Source organism: Zootoca vivipara, chromosome 8 (assembly GCF_963506605.1).
Source record: "Zootoca vivipara chromosome 8, rZooViv1.1, whole genome shotgun sequence".
NCBI lineage: Eukaryota > Metazoa > Chordata > Lepidosauria > Squamata > Lacertidae > Zootoca > Zootoca vivipara.
Window position 1 is genome coordinate 81169401 of NC_083283.1, and position 18238 is coordinate 81187638.

Genomic DNA, 18238 nt, shown 5'->3' on the forward strand with positions numbered 1-18238 from the left:
GTAAGACCTGCAAAAAATAAGCTGATTAAATAAAAGTAGCTATTATATTTCTATTATTATTATTATTATTATTATTATTATTATTATTATTATTATTATTCAGTAGAAGTAGCAAGGTATTCCTATAGTGATTTTATATGGTGTCTAGATTTTGCTCAGAATTAAAAGAATCACTGGCCCATCTCACTTCTTAATTGTTTTGTTTTTAATTAATTGTGACCACTGGTAACAATGTTGCAGATAGATGCAGAAATCTCAGAATTACAGGTGCTAGTTAAAAAGAAGCATAAGGCTGATTTTTCGTGAATGTTACGACTGAGCAGCAAACAGGTTTTCACATTAATGGCTCACTGTTGGCCATGACCTGACCCCAAATTTAGAGTTGGGAAATAATTTCCTCTGCTGTGACTTGCTTATGTGAATAAACTTGAATTATATGTTCTGTAAGTTCCTTCACATCGTATACATGTGCAGTTGAGAGCATGTTGCGCATCATGGGCCATAGCTGCCAAGTTCTCCCTTTTTTAAAGGGAAATTCCCTTATGCTGAATAGGCTTCCTCGCGAGAAAAGGGAAAACTTGGCAGCTATGTCATGGGCAGGCGAGGAGGGCACATGGTCTCCTTGTGGGGTTGCCAAAGGCAGCTGCTTGGCCTCTGTGAGAATGGGTTGCTGGACTGGATGGGACTTAGATCGAATCCATTAGGGCTCTTATATTTTTGGGCGTGTAGAGTTAGGAATATAGTGGGTTAAGGAAATCAAGTCTTCCTCTGAAGGTGCTGGCCCATAAACGTGCATGATGCAGTTACTGTTTGTTGACCTTTGTTCCATCGCAGACACCGACTCTGTGTGTACCAGAACAAGCAGAGGCTTGCCCTGTGCTCTGCCTGATGCAAGGGAACCTTGCCTGAGTCAGATTAGCCCTTGTGCCAATTTCACAGCCAGGTTTCTTAGAACGAGAATGTTCTTTTACAACTTTGCAGCCAGGTCTTTTTGTTAGGGGTCTTCAGCCAGCAGAAGCTGCATGCCCTGGATTTTATACAGCAACTTCTGCCAGGAGGGCAAAATGGGACTTTCGCCTCCTGACTCAACACTTTTGCGTGTATGAATGGGTCTTTTGTAGCCAATAAAAGAAAAGATACCTTCTTACTTAATTAGCGAGGGTATGTACAGTGGTGTAGGGACCCAGGGTGGCGCTGTGGGTTAAATCACAGAGTCTAGGGCTTGCTGATCAGAAGGTCGGCGGTTCGAATCCCTGCAACGGGGTGAGCTCCTGTTGTTCGGTCCCAGCTCCTGCCCACCTAGCAGTTCAAAAGCACATCAAAGTGCATATAGATAAATAGGGACCGCTCCGGCAGGAAGGTAAACAGCGTTTCCGTGCGCTGCTCTGGTTCAACAGAAGCAGCTTTGTCATGCTGGCCACATGACCCGGAAGCTGTCTGCAGACAAACGCCGGCTCCCTCGGCCTATAGATTGAGATGATTGACCTCGCAACCCCAGAGTCGGACACAACTGGACCTGATGGTCAGGGGCCCCTTTACCTTTACCTATGTACAGTGGTACCTCTACTTACAAATAACTCTACTTATGAATGTTTCTACTTACGAACGGAGCTCCGTCCGCCATTTTGGATGTGGTTTAGATAGGATTTTTTTCTACTTACGAATTTTTAGATAGGGTTGCTTCGACTTACGGATTTTTTCTCCCAATGCATTCCTATGGGATTCAACTTACAAATTTTTTCGAGTTACGGATGTGTGTTCGGAACGCATTAAATTCGTAAGTACCACTGTATATGGAGCTCAAATATTTTTGCCAGTCCCCCCGTTGAGTGCTAACAAACATAACTTCTTGGTTATGTGAACCAGGGGTGTGGAAACTTGTTGGCTCCATGGGCCAGATCCTCATCAGGGTTGGCTTCCTGGGCCAAATTTGACAGGTGGGTGCAGCCCGCTCGTCAATCACCTGATGTCCAAGGTGGTTTGAAGTAGCAAAGTCAGGTGTTCGGAGTACCTTGCAAGGTGTTGCTAAAGCTGGGTCGCCCCCCACCTCTGTTTCAGCAGGGGTTTCCCTGGTATCCTGCTGAACTGAGCCACGATTTAACCACCTCCCTACTCATCAGTTGAGGAGTGGGTTCAAATCCTACCCAGGTTGGCTGTGCGCCCCTGTTGCCAAGTGGTGCATCCAGCCAAACGGAGCAAGATTTAACTTGCTGCTTGTCAGCTGCCAAGAAAGAGGTTAAATTCTGCTGCTTTGGCTGTGTGCCCCTGTTGCCTGCTGGGAGCAGGCATACTCAACCAGCGCAGGATTTAACTCTACCCTCCTGTCCCTGGCCTCAGACCTGGGCTCTGGAGGGCTAAGCCAGTCAGGGCCCCCTGCCAGGGGCCTGCCAGACTCTCGCTGCCATGCCTAAGGCATCACACAAGCTCCACATGGGCCGACTAACCCATCGGATGACATGAGTGACATCAGACGATGAGCTGGTGGGCATGGTTTGGCAAAAGTGGCCATGTGGGTCAACTTGGGCTTGAGATTTGATTAGATGCTATATTTCAGGCACGTCTAACAGGTAGATCGTGATCTACCGGTAGATCACTGGACGTCTGTGGTAGATCACTGGCTCCCCCAAAGAAGCTCAACAAGTTTGGCTCCCCTAAAAGAAGCTCATCATTTTTGCTCTGCACCCCTAAAAATATGGCTTTCCCCCTCCCTAAAAAAAGTTCAACAACTTTGACCTGAACCTCTAAAAAGGAGGTAGATCACTGCCAGTTTTTAATTCTGTGAGTAGATCGCAGTCTCTTGGGAGTTGGCCACCCCTGCTATATTTATTCCTTCCTCACGCTTGTGACTTCAGCAGTGTGCCATCCCTTTGCAGCTTAAAAGGGAAGCTTTGATAGGCTAGTTTTAGCTTTTTAGTTTAAGTAATCCAGGATGCTTTAAGGCAGACAGGATTTCCCCAGTATTACCTCCTTTTCTCTCCCTTAAAATAATAACCACACACAAACAATCTAGTAAAAGGTAAAAATAGCAATTACTCACTTGGTATAAAAGTCTTGAAAGAAAACGCATATAGCTGCTTGGTGCAGGCAGGCTTAAAATGCTAATTAAGTTACTAAGACATGCTAAAGCCCGGCTTAAAAATGGAATCTGAGCTGGAGCTCAACGTTAATGTTGCAGACGTAATGGAAAGGAGAGGACGTGCCCAGGCAGGGAGGAATATACTGTATACAGTTATGCCCTTTTCCTGTCAGGACACGATAGGGAAGTGATCTCACAGAGTTCTCTCTAGCAAGTTTACAGGAAAGCTCCGTGAGCCTCAGCCCTTTCACGCACCTCTCTGGCAAAAAAGGAATAGTTGCATGGTATATGTAGCCTCAGAAGCTAAGGAGTCACAAAACGATACCAGGACCCTACAATTTGCTTTCAGTTTGAATCATTAACACCAAAAAAAAGAGAGGAAAGGTCCATCTGCTCTGGGGGTTGGAGGGGTTGTTTTGTAACTCAGAACTGTGCCTGTTTGCCTTTGTCCTCCTCCCTCTCTTTTCCTTTTATGCCCTGTCTTTCAGATTGTAAGCCTGAGGCCAGGGAGTATTTTATTACTGATCTTTGCAAGCCACTTGAGGATCCGTTTTTTGACCGAGTGGCTTCGTAAAAATGCCTAAAACAAATAAATAAGGGAGAAATAAATTTTCGTAGTGGAGAAGAGCATATGAGCACTCCCAAATTCATATCAGTCGAAAAGAGATTGGGACGTGTTACAGCTATGCTGTGTTATTGAGACACAGTAGCAAGGAGAAGATAGTGCCTTTTTACAATTTCTGATAGAATTGTAAACTGTGTGTGCTCCAGTCCTTTTGCTGGAAATATGTAGAGCAGTCCTAAACAGTAGATAAAACTTGCTTAAGGAGCCTGCAGAAGCCAATGTTTTGCATTAAGGGGGCTCAGAATCTTGCAGTTCAGAAAGAAGCCATAATATGAAGCAGCTAGCTCTGCACTTTAGATAATAGCTGAGAATTATTAGCATAATAGAGGCAAGTTTGTAGTTAGTTCATTGCTAAGTGCCATACAATAGGTGCATGTTTTCTGGGAAGCTTTAAAGTGATGGATGAGATTAACCAGGAGAGAGGGGGCTATTTTAATAATCAGGAAAACAAATTTAAGTGAATTTATAGAGCTGGGTTACTTTAGGTTAAGAATTTTATGTGTTCATTTAAGAGACAATTTGGCACGGTGTCCAAAAAATTATAGCAAATTAAGTTTATTCAAGTGATTGTTTGTGGATGTGGATTTGGTTTAGAACACAGACTGATGTTGTTCCTTGATGAAGTGCAAAGGGGGAGGATAGATGGCTGGGACTCTACTTAGCCTGAACTTGGTTTAGTAGTCAATATGCTTGCTTAGCAGGGTGGCGCTGTGGTCTAAACCACTGAGCCTCTGGCGCTTGCCAATCAGAAGGTTGGCAGTTCGAATCCCTACAATGGAGTAAGCTCCCATTGCTCTGTCCCAGCTCCTGCCAACCTAGCAGTTCGAAAGCACGCCAGTCCAAGTAGATAAATAGGTACCACTGCGGCTGGAAGGTAAACGGCGTTTCCATGCGCTCTGGCTTCCGTCACAGTGTTCCGTTGCACCAGAAGCAGTTTAGTCATGCTGGCCACATGACCCAGAAAGCTGTCTGTGGACAAACGCCGGCTCCCTTGGCCTGAAAGCGAGATGAGCGCCGCAACCCCAGAGTCGCCTTTGACTGGACTTAACTGTCCAGGGGTCCTTTACCTTTCCCCCCCTTTACTGGAAGAGTTAGATTATTTGGCACCTCATTTTGGCATTTCTACAAGATTGTTTGAGGATAAGATCACTTGCGTCCATTCTGAGCTGCACTTTACTAACATACTGTAGCTGTCTGGAGTCCAGCTTTTATTGCACAAATTGTTTCTTTTTTATGCCACATCTTTCCTACTTTTCACATACTTTCCCTGGTTGGTTCTAGTGAGCTGGTAATCTGAGTGCATGACTCGTTATGATAATCAAGGCCTCCAAGGTTGGGAGGCATAACCTGTTCTGAAGGAGGTGGTTGTTCTCCCCTGGAAAAGATGCTCCTCTCTTGGTCCTCAAGGTATTAGAAACCAGAGCCTACATTTCCATTCTTTGCTCAAGGAGTTGAGCAGAGATGGGTCTGGATAAAGCACATTCTGTTTATATGGACCAGTCCAGCTTTGTCCTCAGTTTGTTATGGTCCTTCTGGCACTTGGCCTGTGCTATGACAGGGGCCGGGAGAAGATGATTGATTCCCTTATTGATTCCCTTGGATCTTTCAGTGGCCTTTGATATTATTGACTATGGGAGCAGGCCTGTCCTAGCCATAGAGGCTAGTGGCGCGGAGAACCACAGCGCCAGGCGCTGGTGGGCGCTGGAAGGGCGCCAAGTGAGCACAGGGTTCCGGCGATCTGGCCAGGACTGCGCTCCTTCCCCGAGAACTCCGCGCTGACCTCCTTCTCGTTTCCCCAGCGCTGGGTTCTGCTCCGTCGAGCTTTGTCACCAGCGCGCGCACAGCGCCCAAGCAGCTTTTGCTGGTCCCGCGGTGCACGCGCTGGTGGTGAAGCTTGACTGAGCGGAACCCAGCGCTGGGGAAACGAGAAGGAGGCGCAGCGCGGAGTCCTCGGAGGTGGCCTCCCGCTGCTGCCGCGGTCCGCTTGGCACTCCCGGGTCTTTGGAGAGGTTAGGAGGGGGGCACTGGAGCGACCTAGCGCCAGGGCGCTGGGTGGGCTTAAGACGGCCCTGTATGGGAGTCTTCTGGAATTCCCGGAGAGCTGAAGACTCGGATGCACTGTGCTCTGTTTGAGGAGTTCCTGCCTTGCTGAGATGTTCTAGAAGATAATATTGGGAAGCTATTTTCTCTTTTGATTTTTGAGCTGATTTGTAACCTGTTTTTGATAACAGTTGCTGAAAAGAGATCTGTACATTGTCAAATGTATCTCTTGTCCTCTATAGAGTTGCTGATTGGTGGCCTGTAGGAAACTTTGGCTTCTTCTGTTAGTACAGTGGAAGAGGTTCTGGAGATAGCTTCGTTTTTTTTCTCCATGTGCTGTAATCGTTTGGCTCTCTACCTGCATGCTGCGTAAGGTGACGGTGGGGAAACTGAACTGTAGTCACAGAAGGTGAATTTCTCTTTCCTACCGCCCTGTTTCAAGCAGCTCTTTGCGGAAAGGTGCCTTCTAGCATCATTTTCATTTTATTTTTTGAAAATTAAAAACGACTTTATTAAGGTTCACATTATAACACGTAATACATCACACATAAATTATAACACATAATACATAATAAATTTAAATCATAACAAACCAAAACAATAAACAAATACACAAGTAATATAATACCAATAACACACATAAGAAATTCAAATCACCTAACTTATAATTCTCTCCACTCCGTCACTTCCGCTTGTTTGCAGTTCAGTCCCTTAGTAGTTTTTGAAACTGCTTCTTTTAATTTTGTATATTTTATTTTCCTATTCCTTTTAACTTTCCTGTTTTATTTCTCAATTCATTATCTTCAGTGCCGATCTTTAAAAATGAATCCAAGATTTAATGGTAGGGCATTGTTGTTTCATATAATTTCCAATTTTCCCCCAATATAATTTTCATTTTAAATGGTGTGTTACGCGTGAGGAATGGGCACTTAAATCTTTCCCCCTGCCTACTATTCCCTGATCCAAATCCCCCCCCGAATCCTGCCCCCAAATGGCTTTTCTGCTTGGAACATGCAGCAATAAAGCTGCTAGCACATTTGCAAAGCTAAGCAGGGTCCGGTATGGTTTCAAACCGTGTGTTGAGATTCCCTCATTGCAGGGTATTGGACTAGATCAGTGATGGGCAACCTTTTGAGCTCGGTGTGTCAAAATTTGCCAAAAACCGAGCATAACTCGGGTGGTGTGTCACTTCGAGAAGAAAAACCATAATTTCACAATATTTGTAGTTTAAATAACAAAAATGTATAATTGTAATATATAACTGTATTTAATAAACCAAAAACTAATTATTAAACCAAACCAAAAACCCCTTATTTATCACAAAGTGCCCAGAGTTGTTGAGCTTTTTGGGGGGAGCTGCTGACCAAAGTTTTGGAGGATTTTGGGGTGGTGGTGCAAATGTTGCTTTGCTTTTTTGGGGGGGGGATGGCCCAATGTTGCTTTGCTTTTTTTGGGGGGGGGAGAACAGAAATAAATGACGAATAATAACTTTGCTGGAACTAACACGCAGCACCGACATAGTCTGCCAAAGCGCCAGGGGAAAAAAACAGCACAGAGAGAGTTAAAAAAACCAATCTCTGGCTACCAGCAGCAACAACAAAAAAGGATCCGGGTTTTAACAGCGGAGACAAGCTCTAGCGGAGACAAGCTGTAGGAGGAGAGGGAGAACAAATGGGGGGGGGAACGACAACAACAGCGTGAATGGGCCAATGGGGCGCGTGCCAGCAGTGAGGGCTCTGCGTGTCATGTCTGACACGCGTGTCATAGGTTCTCCATCACTGGACAAGATGATGCTCAGGGTCCCATCCCACTCTATGATTCTGTGAATTTTCAGAGGACTACCCGGAAGATGAATGATGTGTCATAATTTGCAGCATTTGCCAGACTCCCCATAACAAAGTTCTCTGGGTGGCTTACAGCGCTGGTATAAAGGGTGTATAAATACATTTATACTGTTTTCACATTATTTCTTCCTCATTCTTTTCTCCCCTGCAAGACTCCCATCTTTCTACTTCTCTTTACAAAATGCAAAGTAGAGCAAATGTATTTTAAAATTGTGCTTCCTTATTGACAAGTTGGAAACAAGACATTTTTATTTACGTAGTTGGGTGCCATTTCGTATTGCTGGGACCTTCCACGTGCTCTTTCTGGGGTTTCCGACAATCCAGATGATCCAGCCCATTTTCAATTAGACTAAACGAATTGTTGATATCAGAAATGAATAAAGAGTCACAGCAGCATTGCTATAAATACAGCAGACCTGTGTCTTATCATCCCAAAGGCTGGTACTCGGGCAGCTGCATTCAGCTCTCTACCTGTAAGTATATTATCATTTCGGAGGCTGATTTTCGCCCTGACAAATGTAGTTGTAGATCACGATGATATTCTTGTGCCCTTTGAAATTGAAAAGAGTATTGACCCAGCAAAATATATTAAATTGCTGCATTTTGTTTTGAAGAACAAGAATGCATTTTGAACTGCGTTAACACTAACTTTAGCAGTTTCTTTGCATTGAATTATCTTACAAAAAGCGAAAGATAGCGATGTTATAATCCTTTTCTCGTTGTGGTTCTATAGAACTGCGTGTGTGATTTTTGTGTAGAACGGATGGGGGAGGCTAGACATCCAATTCTTGCATCTAACGAAATGCGGGGAAGTTTAAGGGTGCGAGTTTAATGTAGGAGAGGCTGAGGCAGTGCCAAGAGGAACTGAGCAAGAGGAACAGACTCGTGTATTGCAGGTTTTTGATGAGATATTTTCTGAGGCTATTTGCAGATACCATCAGACAGAGGCACTGGTTGACACATTGGCAACCCCAACATTATTATCACTTCGATCAGGGGTAGGCAACCTAAGGCACAGGGGCCAGATGCGGTCCCATCGCCTTCTCATTCCAACCCGCGGATGGTCCGGGAATCAGCATGTTTTTACATGAGTAGGATACCCTATGTCCTTTTATTTAAAACTAGTATTTTGATGCCCGTTAAAATAACGGGTGCTAGAGCAGACCTCTTGTGTTTGTGCATTCCCACAACCACCATGGGCGCCGCTGGGAGAAGGAGAGGTGCCGGGGCTCAGGCAGCCAAGGGGCGGAAAGGAGGCGGCGGTGGGTGGATACCGGGGCCGGCGAGCCTCCTCCCCGTAGGGGAGGCGGCTGAGGAGGAGGCGGGCTGAGGAGGGCGGCCCGGGCCAAGGCGGCGGGCGTCGAGCTGAGGGGGCCACCGGGGAGGTCAGTGGCGAGGAGCTGGGCGTTGCCATAGCCTCTGCCACGTGAGGGCGAGGCGCGCCCGTGAGGAGCTGCGAGGGGCGGCCGGAGCTGCCGGGAGGTGGGAGAAGGGGGTCCCGCCATTGTCCTGCCCAGAGGGGTCGTACTCCTGCTCCTGCTGCTGCTGCTGGTGGTGGTGGTGGAGGAGGAAGGAGCCCGGAGCTCAAGGCGGCCGCTCCGGCTCTGAGGGGATTGAAGGGCCGGCTTGGGGGGTGGGGCGGTCCTCGTGCCTGCCTCACCGTCTCAGCCTGGCTTGTCTCCCTGCTGGGCCGAGCGGGCACCAAGCTCCCCTCTCCGAAGTGTCTCTGTGTTCCAAGTCCCAATGGCTGCCCGTGGGGCACATGCGCAGTAGCGCAAACCCAGGGACACAGGGAATACTGGACGCAGAGACACTTGGACTTTATTATATAGGATGCACCTCTGGGTTATTTGTGGGGCACAGGAATTCATTCACCCCCCCAAAAAAAATGGTCTGGCCCACCACATGGTCTGAGGGATCATGGTGGACCGGCCCACGGCTGAAAAAGGTTGCTGGCCCCTGACTTAGATGGTTGGAGTGAGGCTGACCTCAGCCAGAGCCAGGTTCCCTGCCTCTAGTGCTGTTGCTAGTAGCTCAATAGTGCAAGCCACAGAGTTTAGTGACCATTAGTGTCAAATTATGAGAATGCTTCTTTAAAGAATAAGATAATGAGGTTAGCTGCTCATGGAGGTTATCAGTGAAGAAATTGCAAGTCAGGGGCTTAATTGCCATTTGTACAGAAAGTTGAGTGTGAAAATAATGGGGTGTCATTGGAGAGTTTGACTAACTGTTACAGCTGACAGGATACAATTACTTTGCGGCTCTTTTCTAATAACAAGAAAATGTGTCGCTTCAAGTGATTTTCTTTTCAGTATTGTATATTCATATTCTGCACTTGTCTGGAGGGGAAGATCTTAATCACAGGTTAAAACTGCTGGGACGTAATCTGCTATTTTTCTCCCCTTCCGTATGGTAAAGTTTCAAAATCAGCTTTTTGTGTGTGTGAACTGCATGCAGACCCTCAAGCTAGAGGAGACCTCGTAGGAGTTTGAGATCGTGGCAGGGAAGGAGCCTAATGTTTTATTAAAGAAAAGTATAGACTTACAGCAGAAGCAGCCTGCCCACTCCCCTTGCTCCGACAAACTCTGGACAGGACACAGCAGTGAGCACTGCAGCAAGGAGATGCCTTGTCTGCATCCAGCCCAAAGTGTGTGCATTTGGGGGTTATCTTGACGACCACTATGACATAAGCTGTGCTTCTGGACAGTGGCAAACGGTGACACTTGGCTGCCCGGGGCGTCACGATGCACGGCGTGTGTGCCAGGACGAGCCAGGACGGACTGCGCATGTCCGCACATGCACAGTCTGTCCAGGTTAGCGCTGCTGCTCTGCTTGGCCGGCGTGCTCTGAAGCAAAGCGTGCTACGCAGTGGGTTGCAGGGCGGCGCTGGTGCTGGCAAACCGCTCCGTAGCGCGCTCTGCTTCTTCCTGCTCAGGTGCAGGAGGCCAGGGGCGGGCCAGGGGCTGGGGGTGCTGTCCCCGCACGCTGCCCCCTTTCCCCCCCCGCCAGAGTGGAGCTAGGGGTGGTCCGCCCCCTTCGCCCCTCCCTTGATACGCGCCTGCTTCTGGAACAGTTCACCTTTGGTTCTACACAGCTATCACTCCCCTCTTCTCTCTCTCTCTCTCTCTCTCTCTCTCTCTCTCTCTCTCTCTCTCTCTCTCTCTCTCTCTCTCTCTCTCAAAAAAAAAAAAATCTATATAATGACATTTTAGAAAGTGGAAGTCAAAAGTAATTTGTAACAATTTTGAATATCAATAGTAAAACTCAAATCTGTTGAATTGAGTATAGTTTTTACATAATTGCCTTCATCTTTCTGCAACACAGAAAATGCCACCCAGTCTATCTTCTGTCGTAGAATTAAGTAGATCTGTTTCTGATGATCTGATCTTGAAGTTTAAAAGCTGTAGATGAAGGTAGCAAGATTTACAACTGCACACGCTATCTAAAACCCGAGAAAATGGAGCCTGTATAATCCCGATTGCACTGTGGAATACACAAACTGGTAGCCATTTCAGATTTATATAGCTTTCCCCCCCCCCTTTCTTGACTGCATAGTTAGTATTGATCTGTTTTGTAAATTAGCCTGTTTGATGGGTTTTTTTCTTCCTTCCTTTCTTTTTCTTTTATGTATATCATTGATTTCTCGGCTGTTCATTCTAATTGCGTAGCTGTGAAAAAGAAACCCATTAAGGAGCAATTCCTAGGTTTAATACATCTTGAATGTCCATGTTGGAAATACTGAGCTATATGGACAAATGGTGCGATTGGGTGTTAAGCAGCTGCTTGTGTTGTTCTTGTGTGGTGTTTAAGAGACTGACCCATGAACAGCAAATCACTAAGGGAGACATCCTATGCACAATGTTGTTGTTATTGTTGTTTAGTCCTTTAGTCGTGTCCGATTCTTCGTGACCCCATGGACCAGAGCACGCCAGGCACTCCTGTCTTCCACTGCCTCCCGCAGTTTGGTCAAACTCATGTTCGTAGCTTCCAGAACACTGTCCAACCATCTCGTCCTCTGTCCTTCCCTTCTCCTTGTGCCCTCTATCTTTCCCAACATCAGGGTCTTTCCCAAGGATTCTTCTCTTCTCACGAGGTGGCCAAAGTATTGGAGCCTCAGCTTCACGATCTGTCCTTCCAGTGAGCACTCAGGGCCAATTTCCTTCAGAATGGATAGGTTTGATCTTCTTGCAGTCCATGGGACTCTCAAGAGTCTCCTCCAGCACCATAATTCAAAAGCATCAATTCTTCAGCGATCAGCCTTCTTTATGGTCCTATGCACAATAAGCTGGTGTAAAGCAAGCTGAGTCAAGTGGAGTGTAAGCTTGGAGCCTTTCTGAATAGATCCAAGAACAAGGTTAATTGCTAAATCCTGGGGGGGGGGGCAGAACTAATCCATGCCACTCCATTTCTGGCCATTTGCACTCCATTTGCACATTGCAAATGCCTGGTTGTTGCTCTCTTCCACTAAGCCTTTAGCAAGACTTGCTTTCCCCTTGCCAGTAAGCCAATAAGGAACATTGCTGGGAAGGCACCAGACTGTGGTTTTAAGAAAAGAGGGCAGGTTTTTTCTGTTTTTCAGCTGCTCTGAAGGGCTCTTGAAAACCCGGCATATATAAAAGGAGGCGGCTGGAAGGCAGCATCCTGGTCGGCCTCTTCAGAGTCTCAGAGGATTGCTTGAGTCACTGAAGAAAGGGAAGACCGCAAACATTGCTTGCTATTCCAGAGGGAAGATGCCTAGTCCTGCTTGAAGGCGCTGCTGTGGCATCATCTGCTTATTTTAAGCCACAGTGAAGGAACACTGCATGCTCTCCAAATAACCTGGATAGGTAATATTAATGCCTCATCACCTCCATTTCCCCCCTATTCCCATTTGCTTTTTTTTTGCTCCAATCTGGCTCTTGCGAGACGAGGATGCTTTTGCTTTGCATGTAATATTTTCCCCTTCCTAGTTCACTTGCATCCCACAGCAAGCAGGGTCTTTAAAACTCTGCCTTATAATTCCTTATTAGGCAACTTTGCTGCTTTCCTAGTAACTAAGTAGATGGCATGCGTGAAAAAGCTTGTCTGCTGTGTAAAACACTGTTATCTTTCAAGATTTAAAGCTACTTTCGTTGTTTCTAATTCATTTTATATCGGCCATGTTATTGCAGTCGTACCTTGGATTTCGAACAGCTTAGTCCCTGGACATTTTGGCTCCCAAACGCTGCAAACTCGGAAGTGACTGTTCCGGTTTGTGAACTATTTTTGGAAGTCCATTGGGGCTTCTGCAGCTTCCGATTGGCTGCAGGAGCTTCCTGCAGCCAATCAGAAGCCGTGCTTTGGTTTTTTAACATTTTGGAAGTCGAACGGACTTCCGGAACGGATTCCGTTCGACTTCCAAGGTACGACTGTATTTAAAAACCTGTATTTATTTACAAATAAAAATATTAGAATTGCCGTTGCAGTGTGTGTGTTTGCTAGGCATCGAGAGCATGTGCAGGAATTTTGGTCCATGCTAAGTTTTCCCAAGCAAAGCAAAGGGTGTCTAAGGCTCTGAGCTTATGCAGTCCTTTCTATTTGTGTGTCTCCAGTAAAGATCCCAAGGATTGTATTGTTCTTGCTTCCCTACACGTGTAACACTCAAGTAGATGTGAATGCATGCATTCATGCAAGGGCAAATCTGCTGATCAGCAACACTAGGCTTCTTTGTCTGGTGCAGCACTGTGCTGTTCTGTGTCGGCACTAATTTGTTTAAAGGACGAGGTGTGGCTTTATAGGGTGAATTTGAAAATGTCAGTCTCCTCAAGAACAAACATCGTGTTGCAAAAGTTGGGTGCCTCCACCTCTCCCTGCCGAGCGGTGCCAAGACCCAAGACGTTCCAGGCACTCACCCTGGGTCTGTGCTCCTTTGGAGAACTGAGGCATGGCAGAGGCTGTTGTAGCTTTAAAAAATACAGTTTATTCACCTATTTGCACCTTCCGTCTTCATGGAGAGAGTCCAGATCTTACAGTGTGGTCATTCCAAGAGGGATGTGTTCCCCCACAGCAGTTCCCCACAGAGCCAGTGTGGTGTAGTGGTTAAGAGTGGTAGACTCGTAATCTGGTGAACCGGGTTCGTGTCTCCGCTCCTCCACATGCAGCTGCTGGGTGACCTTGGGCTAGTCACACTTCTCTGAAGTCTCTCAGCCCCACTCACCTCACAGAGTGTTTGTTGTGGGGGAGGAAGGGAAAGGTGAATGTTAGCCGCTTTGAGACTCCTTCGGGTAGTGATAAAGAGGGATATCAAATCCAAACTCTTCTTCAGTTCAGCCACAGAGTCTGAGGCATCCCTCCCAGCCAGCCTTCAGCCGGCCTGCCCAAGATGGACCCCAGTCTCTCTTCCTCCTTCTTCTGCCCAGAACACACTGCTACAAAACTCCTTTTTCTTGTCACCTCCCACCCTAGCAACCTTCCAAATTCCCAGTCTCTCAGGGGGGGGGCAAGGGGGGAAGGCCAATGGCCCTCAGTTGCTCTCTATTGTTTCTTAATGGCCCAGGTTGTTTTGCACAGGCTAGCCCAGGAATTCCTCTGCAGCTGGTATTTCTGCCTTCACATCCCAAATAATCAGAATCCTACAATTTATTAATTCCTAGGGTTTTTTTTGGGGGGGGGTCCCCCAAATCTATAACAATTATCAAAGGCAACTGTTGGCACTTTGAATTTCACTGGCATATCAAGCTGGAAAGTATTTTAGGAAAACTTGCTATGTTACAGTATACATGAAAACATTAAACTATGCATAGAATTAAAAAGTAAAACTAGTTTGACATAGACATACTCTTCATTTGTCTTCCTCCTCCTCCTCCTCTTCTTCTTCTTCTTCTTCTTCTTCTTCTTCTTCTTCTTCTTCTTCTTCTTCTTCTTCTTCTTCTTCTTCTTCTTCTTCTTCTTCTTCTTCTTCTTCTTCCACGACCACTCGTAGCCGAGTAAGATTGTCTTCCATAAACACGGTTTTAACAATGAGTCCGTAAGTGACTGTGGAGGCCAATTCTGGATCCACACGTCCTTCCACAGCGGGGACATTGGTTTCCTGGTAGGAGTTGATCACGGTGTGGATTTGCCAAGCATGCCTTCCTCTTAGCACATTTCTCCCTTGCGTCCTGAGTTCGAGTGTCTTCAAAGCCCATGACACCTTTGGTAAAGGCTGTTCTCCAACTGGAGCACTCGCAGGCCACTGTTTCCAAGTTGTCAGTGTTCATACTACATTTTTTTCAGATTTGCCTTGAGACCACCAGCATTTGACGTAAGTGCTAACTGTAGCAAACTACCGTAATAGCTTAAGGTTGATTTCCATCCTATGTGATATTCTGTAACCATCTGTTTCTGGAAAAAGTCTTGTATCCTTTCCCATGTGTTTCTTTTTGCATTTACCAGCAAATATTCTTTAGTTGCTACATTGAGACGTCTTGGGAATTCTATGTGCTTTGTTTAGTGAGTGCTTTGAGTCTCTCTCTCCCCCCCCCCCCCCGCTCAAAAGGGCCTTCTGTATTGCAACACGGATGGGAGCTGATATGGAGAACCCCAGGAACTTTAGGATCTTCTAGAGAGCATGCATTAGATTACTCTTTTCTCATGGTTAAGGCTGGAACCGGCTCTCATAGTCTGAATCACCCTGCTACACCAGGTCTGTGGGACATAGGTGGAATACCCCTTGCATTCTTCCAAACTGTTTTGGATCCAGTGTGCATTTCATTCAGCCTCGTGGAAGTTGTTGTGAAAGTTTTTGTTGGGGTAGAATGAGAGGAGAGGTCTACCAGGATGGGCTACAACTCATGTTGTGCTCCTGAATTATGTGAAAAATGTAAGTCCACCTGAATGGGGCTTCCTGCCAGGTAAATACATTGTGGTCCATGAAAGGTTATGCCAGAACAAATTTGTTACTGTCTAAGATGCCTCTGTGGTCTTTGTTGTTTCAGCCTTAAATAGTTGCTATGCTGTGTTTTCTTTTAGGGATAAAACAAAACAAATGTGTCAGAGGGTCGTCGTGGCTACTCTAGAGTAACTCGGCCTGAGTCCAGTTTGTCTTCAAAGACGTTTATTGTGCTATTTATTTACAGTGTAGAGACAGCTTGAAACATGACCTCTCATCCCGAATCAGAATCCGGCAATGGCGTACGTCTGTTCCTACGCCAGCAAAGTAGTCTAGGCACCCCAAAACACCACCCCCTTGACCTGCGTTGCAGCGCTCTCCTTATTTCTTGCGCCGGAAGGAGTGATGCCCTTTCAGCTTCCTCCCTAAGCGGTCGGTGCCCTGGCTCTGCAGCATCCTTGAGCATCTGCCTGCATCCATCCGCCCCCCCCGAGCTTTCCCATTGTTCCCCCCTCTGATTTCTCTCCTCCTCCGAGTCTCTCCCTCCCCCTCTGGCTGCTTCAGAACCACTGGTGCTCTCTGTACTTGACGAGGTGGACGTCAGGATGATGGGGGCTGGCTCCCTGTAGGGAGTCACCCTTACAAAATGGTTTGCTTAAATACTCCAAGAAATGACTCTGTAATACAGTTGTACCTTGGAAGTCGAACGGAATCCGTCCCGGAAGTCCATTTGACTTCCAAAATGTTTGAAAACTAAAATGCGGCTTCTGATTGGCTGCAGGAGGTTCCTGCAGCCAATTGGAAGCCGCGGAAGCCCCCTCGGACATTCGGCTTTCAAAAATAGTTAACAAACAGTCACTTCCGGGTTTGCGGCATTCGGGAGCCAAAATGTTCAAGAACTAAGCTGTTTGAAAACCAAGGTACGACTGTAATGGTAAACTCAAGGGCGAGTTGTTAAATATTGCATCAATTGCATATTTGGGTGCTGCTGCACACAGTTTTGAAACACATCCTATTTGAGAGTTACCGTACTTTTCCATGTATAAGACTAGTCTTTTTTTAACTGAAAAATTATGTTTAAAATCGGGGGTCGTCTTATACATGGGTAGTAAAAGGTAAAGGTAAAGGACCCCCGGACAGTTAAGTCCAGTCAAAGGCGACTCTGGGGTTGTGGCGCTCATCTCGCTTTCAGGCTGAGGGAGCCGGCATTTGTCCACAGACAGCTTTCTGGGTCATGTAGCCAGCATGACTAAACTGCTTCTGGCGCAACGGAACACTGTGACAGAAACCAGAGCGCATGGAAATGCTGTTTACCTTCCAGCCGCAGTGGTACCTATTTATCTACTTGTACTGGCATGCTTTCGAACTGCTAGGTTGGCAGGAGCTGGGACCGAGCAATGGGGGACGTGGGATTGGTTGACGCTGCGAGATGTTGTGCAGCATGTTATTGGTGTCTGCGGTGAGGGGTGGTGTTGGTTGGATGTTGCTGTGGCAATTGGGCGGGCAATCCCCCCCCCTTAAAGAAGCTCAACAACTCTCTGCAATCTCCCTCCATTTTATTAATTTTTAGTCCCGGTATATCATATTTAATTGGCATAATGGTCAGTATGTTTTGATGGAACGGTGTAAATCACAGCCAGTGAGTCACACCATGTCTCCCAACATTTCCTTGGTCAAAATTAGGTTTGATCATGATAAGATAAAAGAGGAGACCTTGTGTAATATTTCTTTGTCTTTTCTTCTGAGCCCAATTTCATATGGGCTTCACAAGTTTATCCGCTGTGGAGTAGAAGTGGATTTATTTATCTGTAAGTGTGCAGCTTATGCAACCACTTGTGAATCTACGCCTGCTGTTGTTGTTTTTTAGTGTGCCGCGTCTGTTTCAGAATAAGCCGTTAGGTTACAGTGATCACTGTTAACATACTACATCTGCTTGAGAACTTTTAATTAATAGAAGCATACTGCCACCTTGTGGTGATTAGGTAGAATTCAGTCTTTCTAATTAAGTCAGAGCCTGGCGTGCTCTGGTCCATGGGGTCACGAAGAGTCGTACACGACTAAACGACAACAACAACCATTAAGTCATACTGATATGGTTTTAATTCAAATTAATGAGTAAAAGGCAGTGGTTTTTTTTTAAAAAAAAATGTTTATGGGTTCTCTCATTTTCCTGCTCATATTGAAAGACTGCCCCCCCCCCAGAGGCCAAACTTAGATTCACAAAATGTTTAGCGGTATGCGTCCCCCCCAGAAAAAAAGCACTGGTAAAAGGTAAAGGTAAAGGACCCCCGGAATGGTTAGGTCCAGGTTTTATAAATAATAAAATTATTTTGCAATACATGTAACAATTTTGGCACATGTGGAATTTTGCATTTTCATTTCTTTTTCTTTTCCCCTCAAGACCAGTATAAAGGAAGGATTACTTTTGAAGCAAACCAGTTCTTTTCAGCGATGGAAAAAACGTTACTTTAAGCTTCGGGGCCGTACCCTTTACTATGCCAAGGATTCAAAGGTAAAGATTCATTCTTGTAGAAATCAATATGCTGTCTCTATAATACTAATTGTATTTGGGTCTCTCTCTCTCTCTTTCTCTCTCTCTTTCTCTCTCTCTTTCTCTCTCTCTCTCTCTGCCTATTATAAAAGCAGTTTTAAAAGTAGTTTCCCCTACTTTTGTAAAAATTAGTTGTGTTGCCTGCATAGGTTTCTTGTATTTTTCTAGCACATTTAAAAAATAAATTAGTAGTGGGTTTGATTTCTGCTTTTTGGCTTGCATAGCCTTTTGCATTTGAAACCAGGACTGTCGGGGTTTTAAAGTACAACTCAGG

At 45.9% G+C, this 18238-nt stretch overlaps 1 protein-coding gene across 4 annotated transcripts in view; it reads left to right on the forward strand.

Annotated features, from left to right (window-relative positions):
- Positions 1-18238, forward strand: part of DGKH (diacylglycerol kinase eta) — an 87607-nt gene that overhangs the window by 17957 nt on the left and 51412 nt on the right. For all 4 annotated transcript variants that reach the window (XM_060278066.1, XM_060278069.1, XM_060278067.1 and 1 more), the window contains exon 2: positions 17815-17925. In XM_060278066.1, the coding sequence (XP_060134049.1) occupies positions 17815-17925 (111 nt within the window). The remainder of the gene's footprint in view (positions 1-17814; positions 17926-18238) is intronic.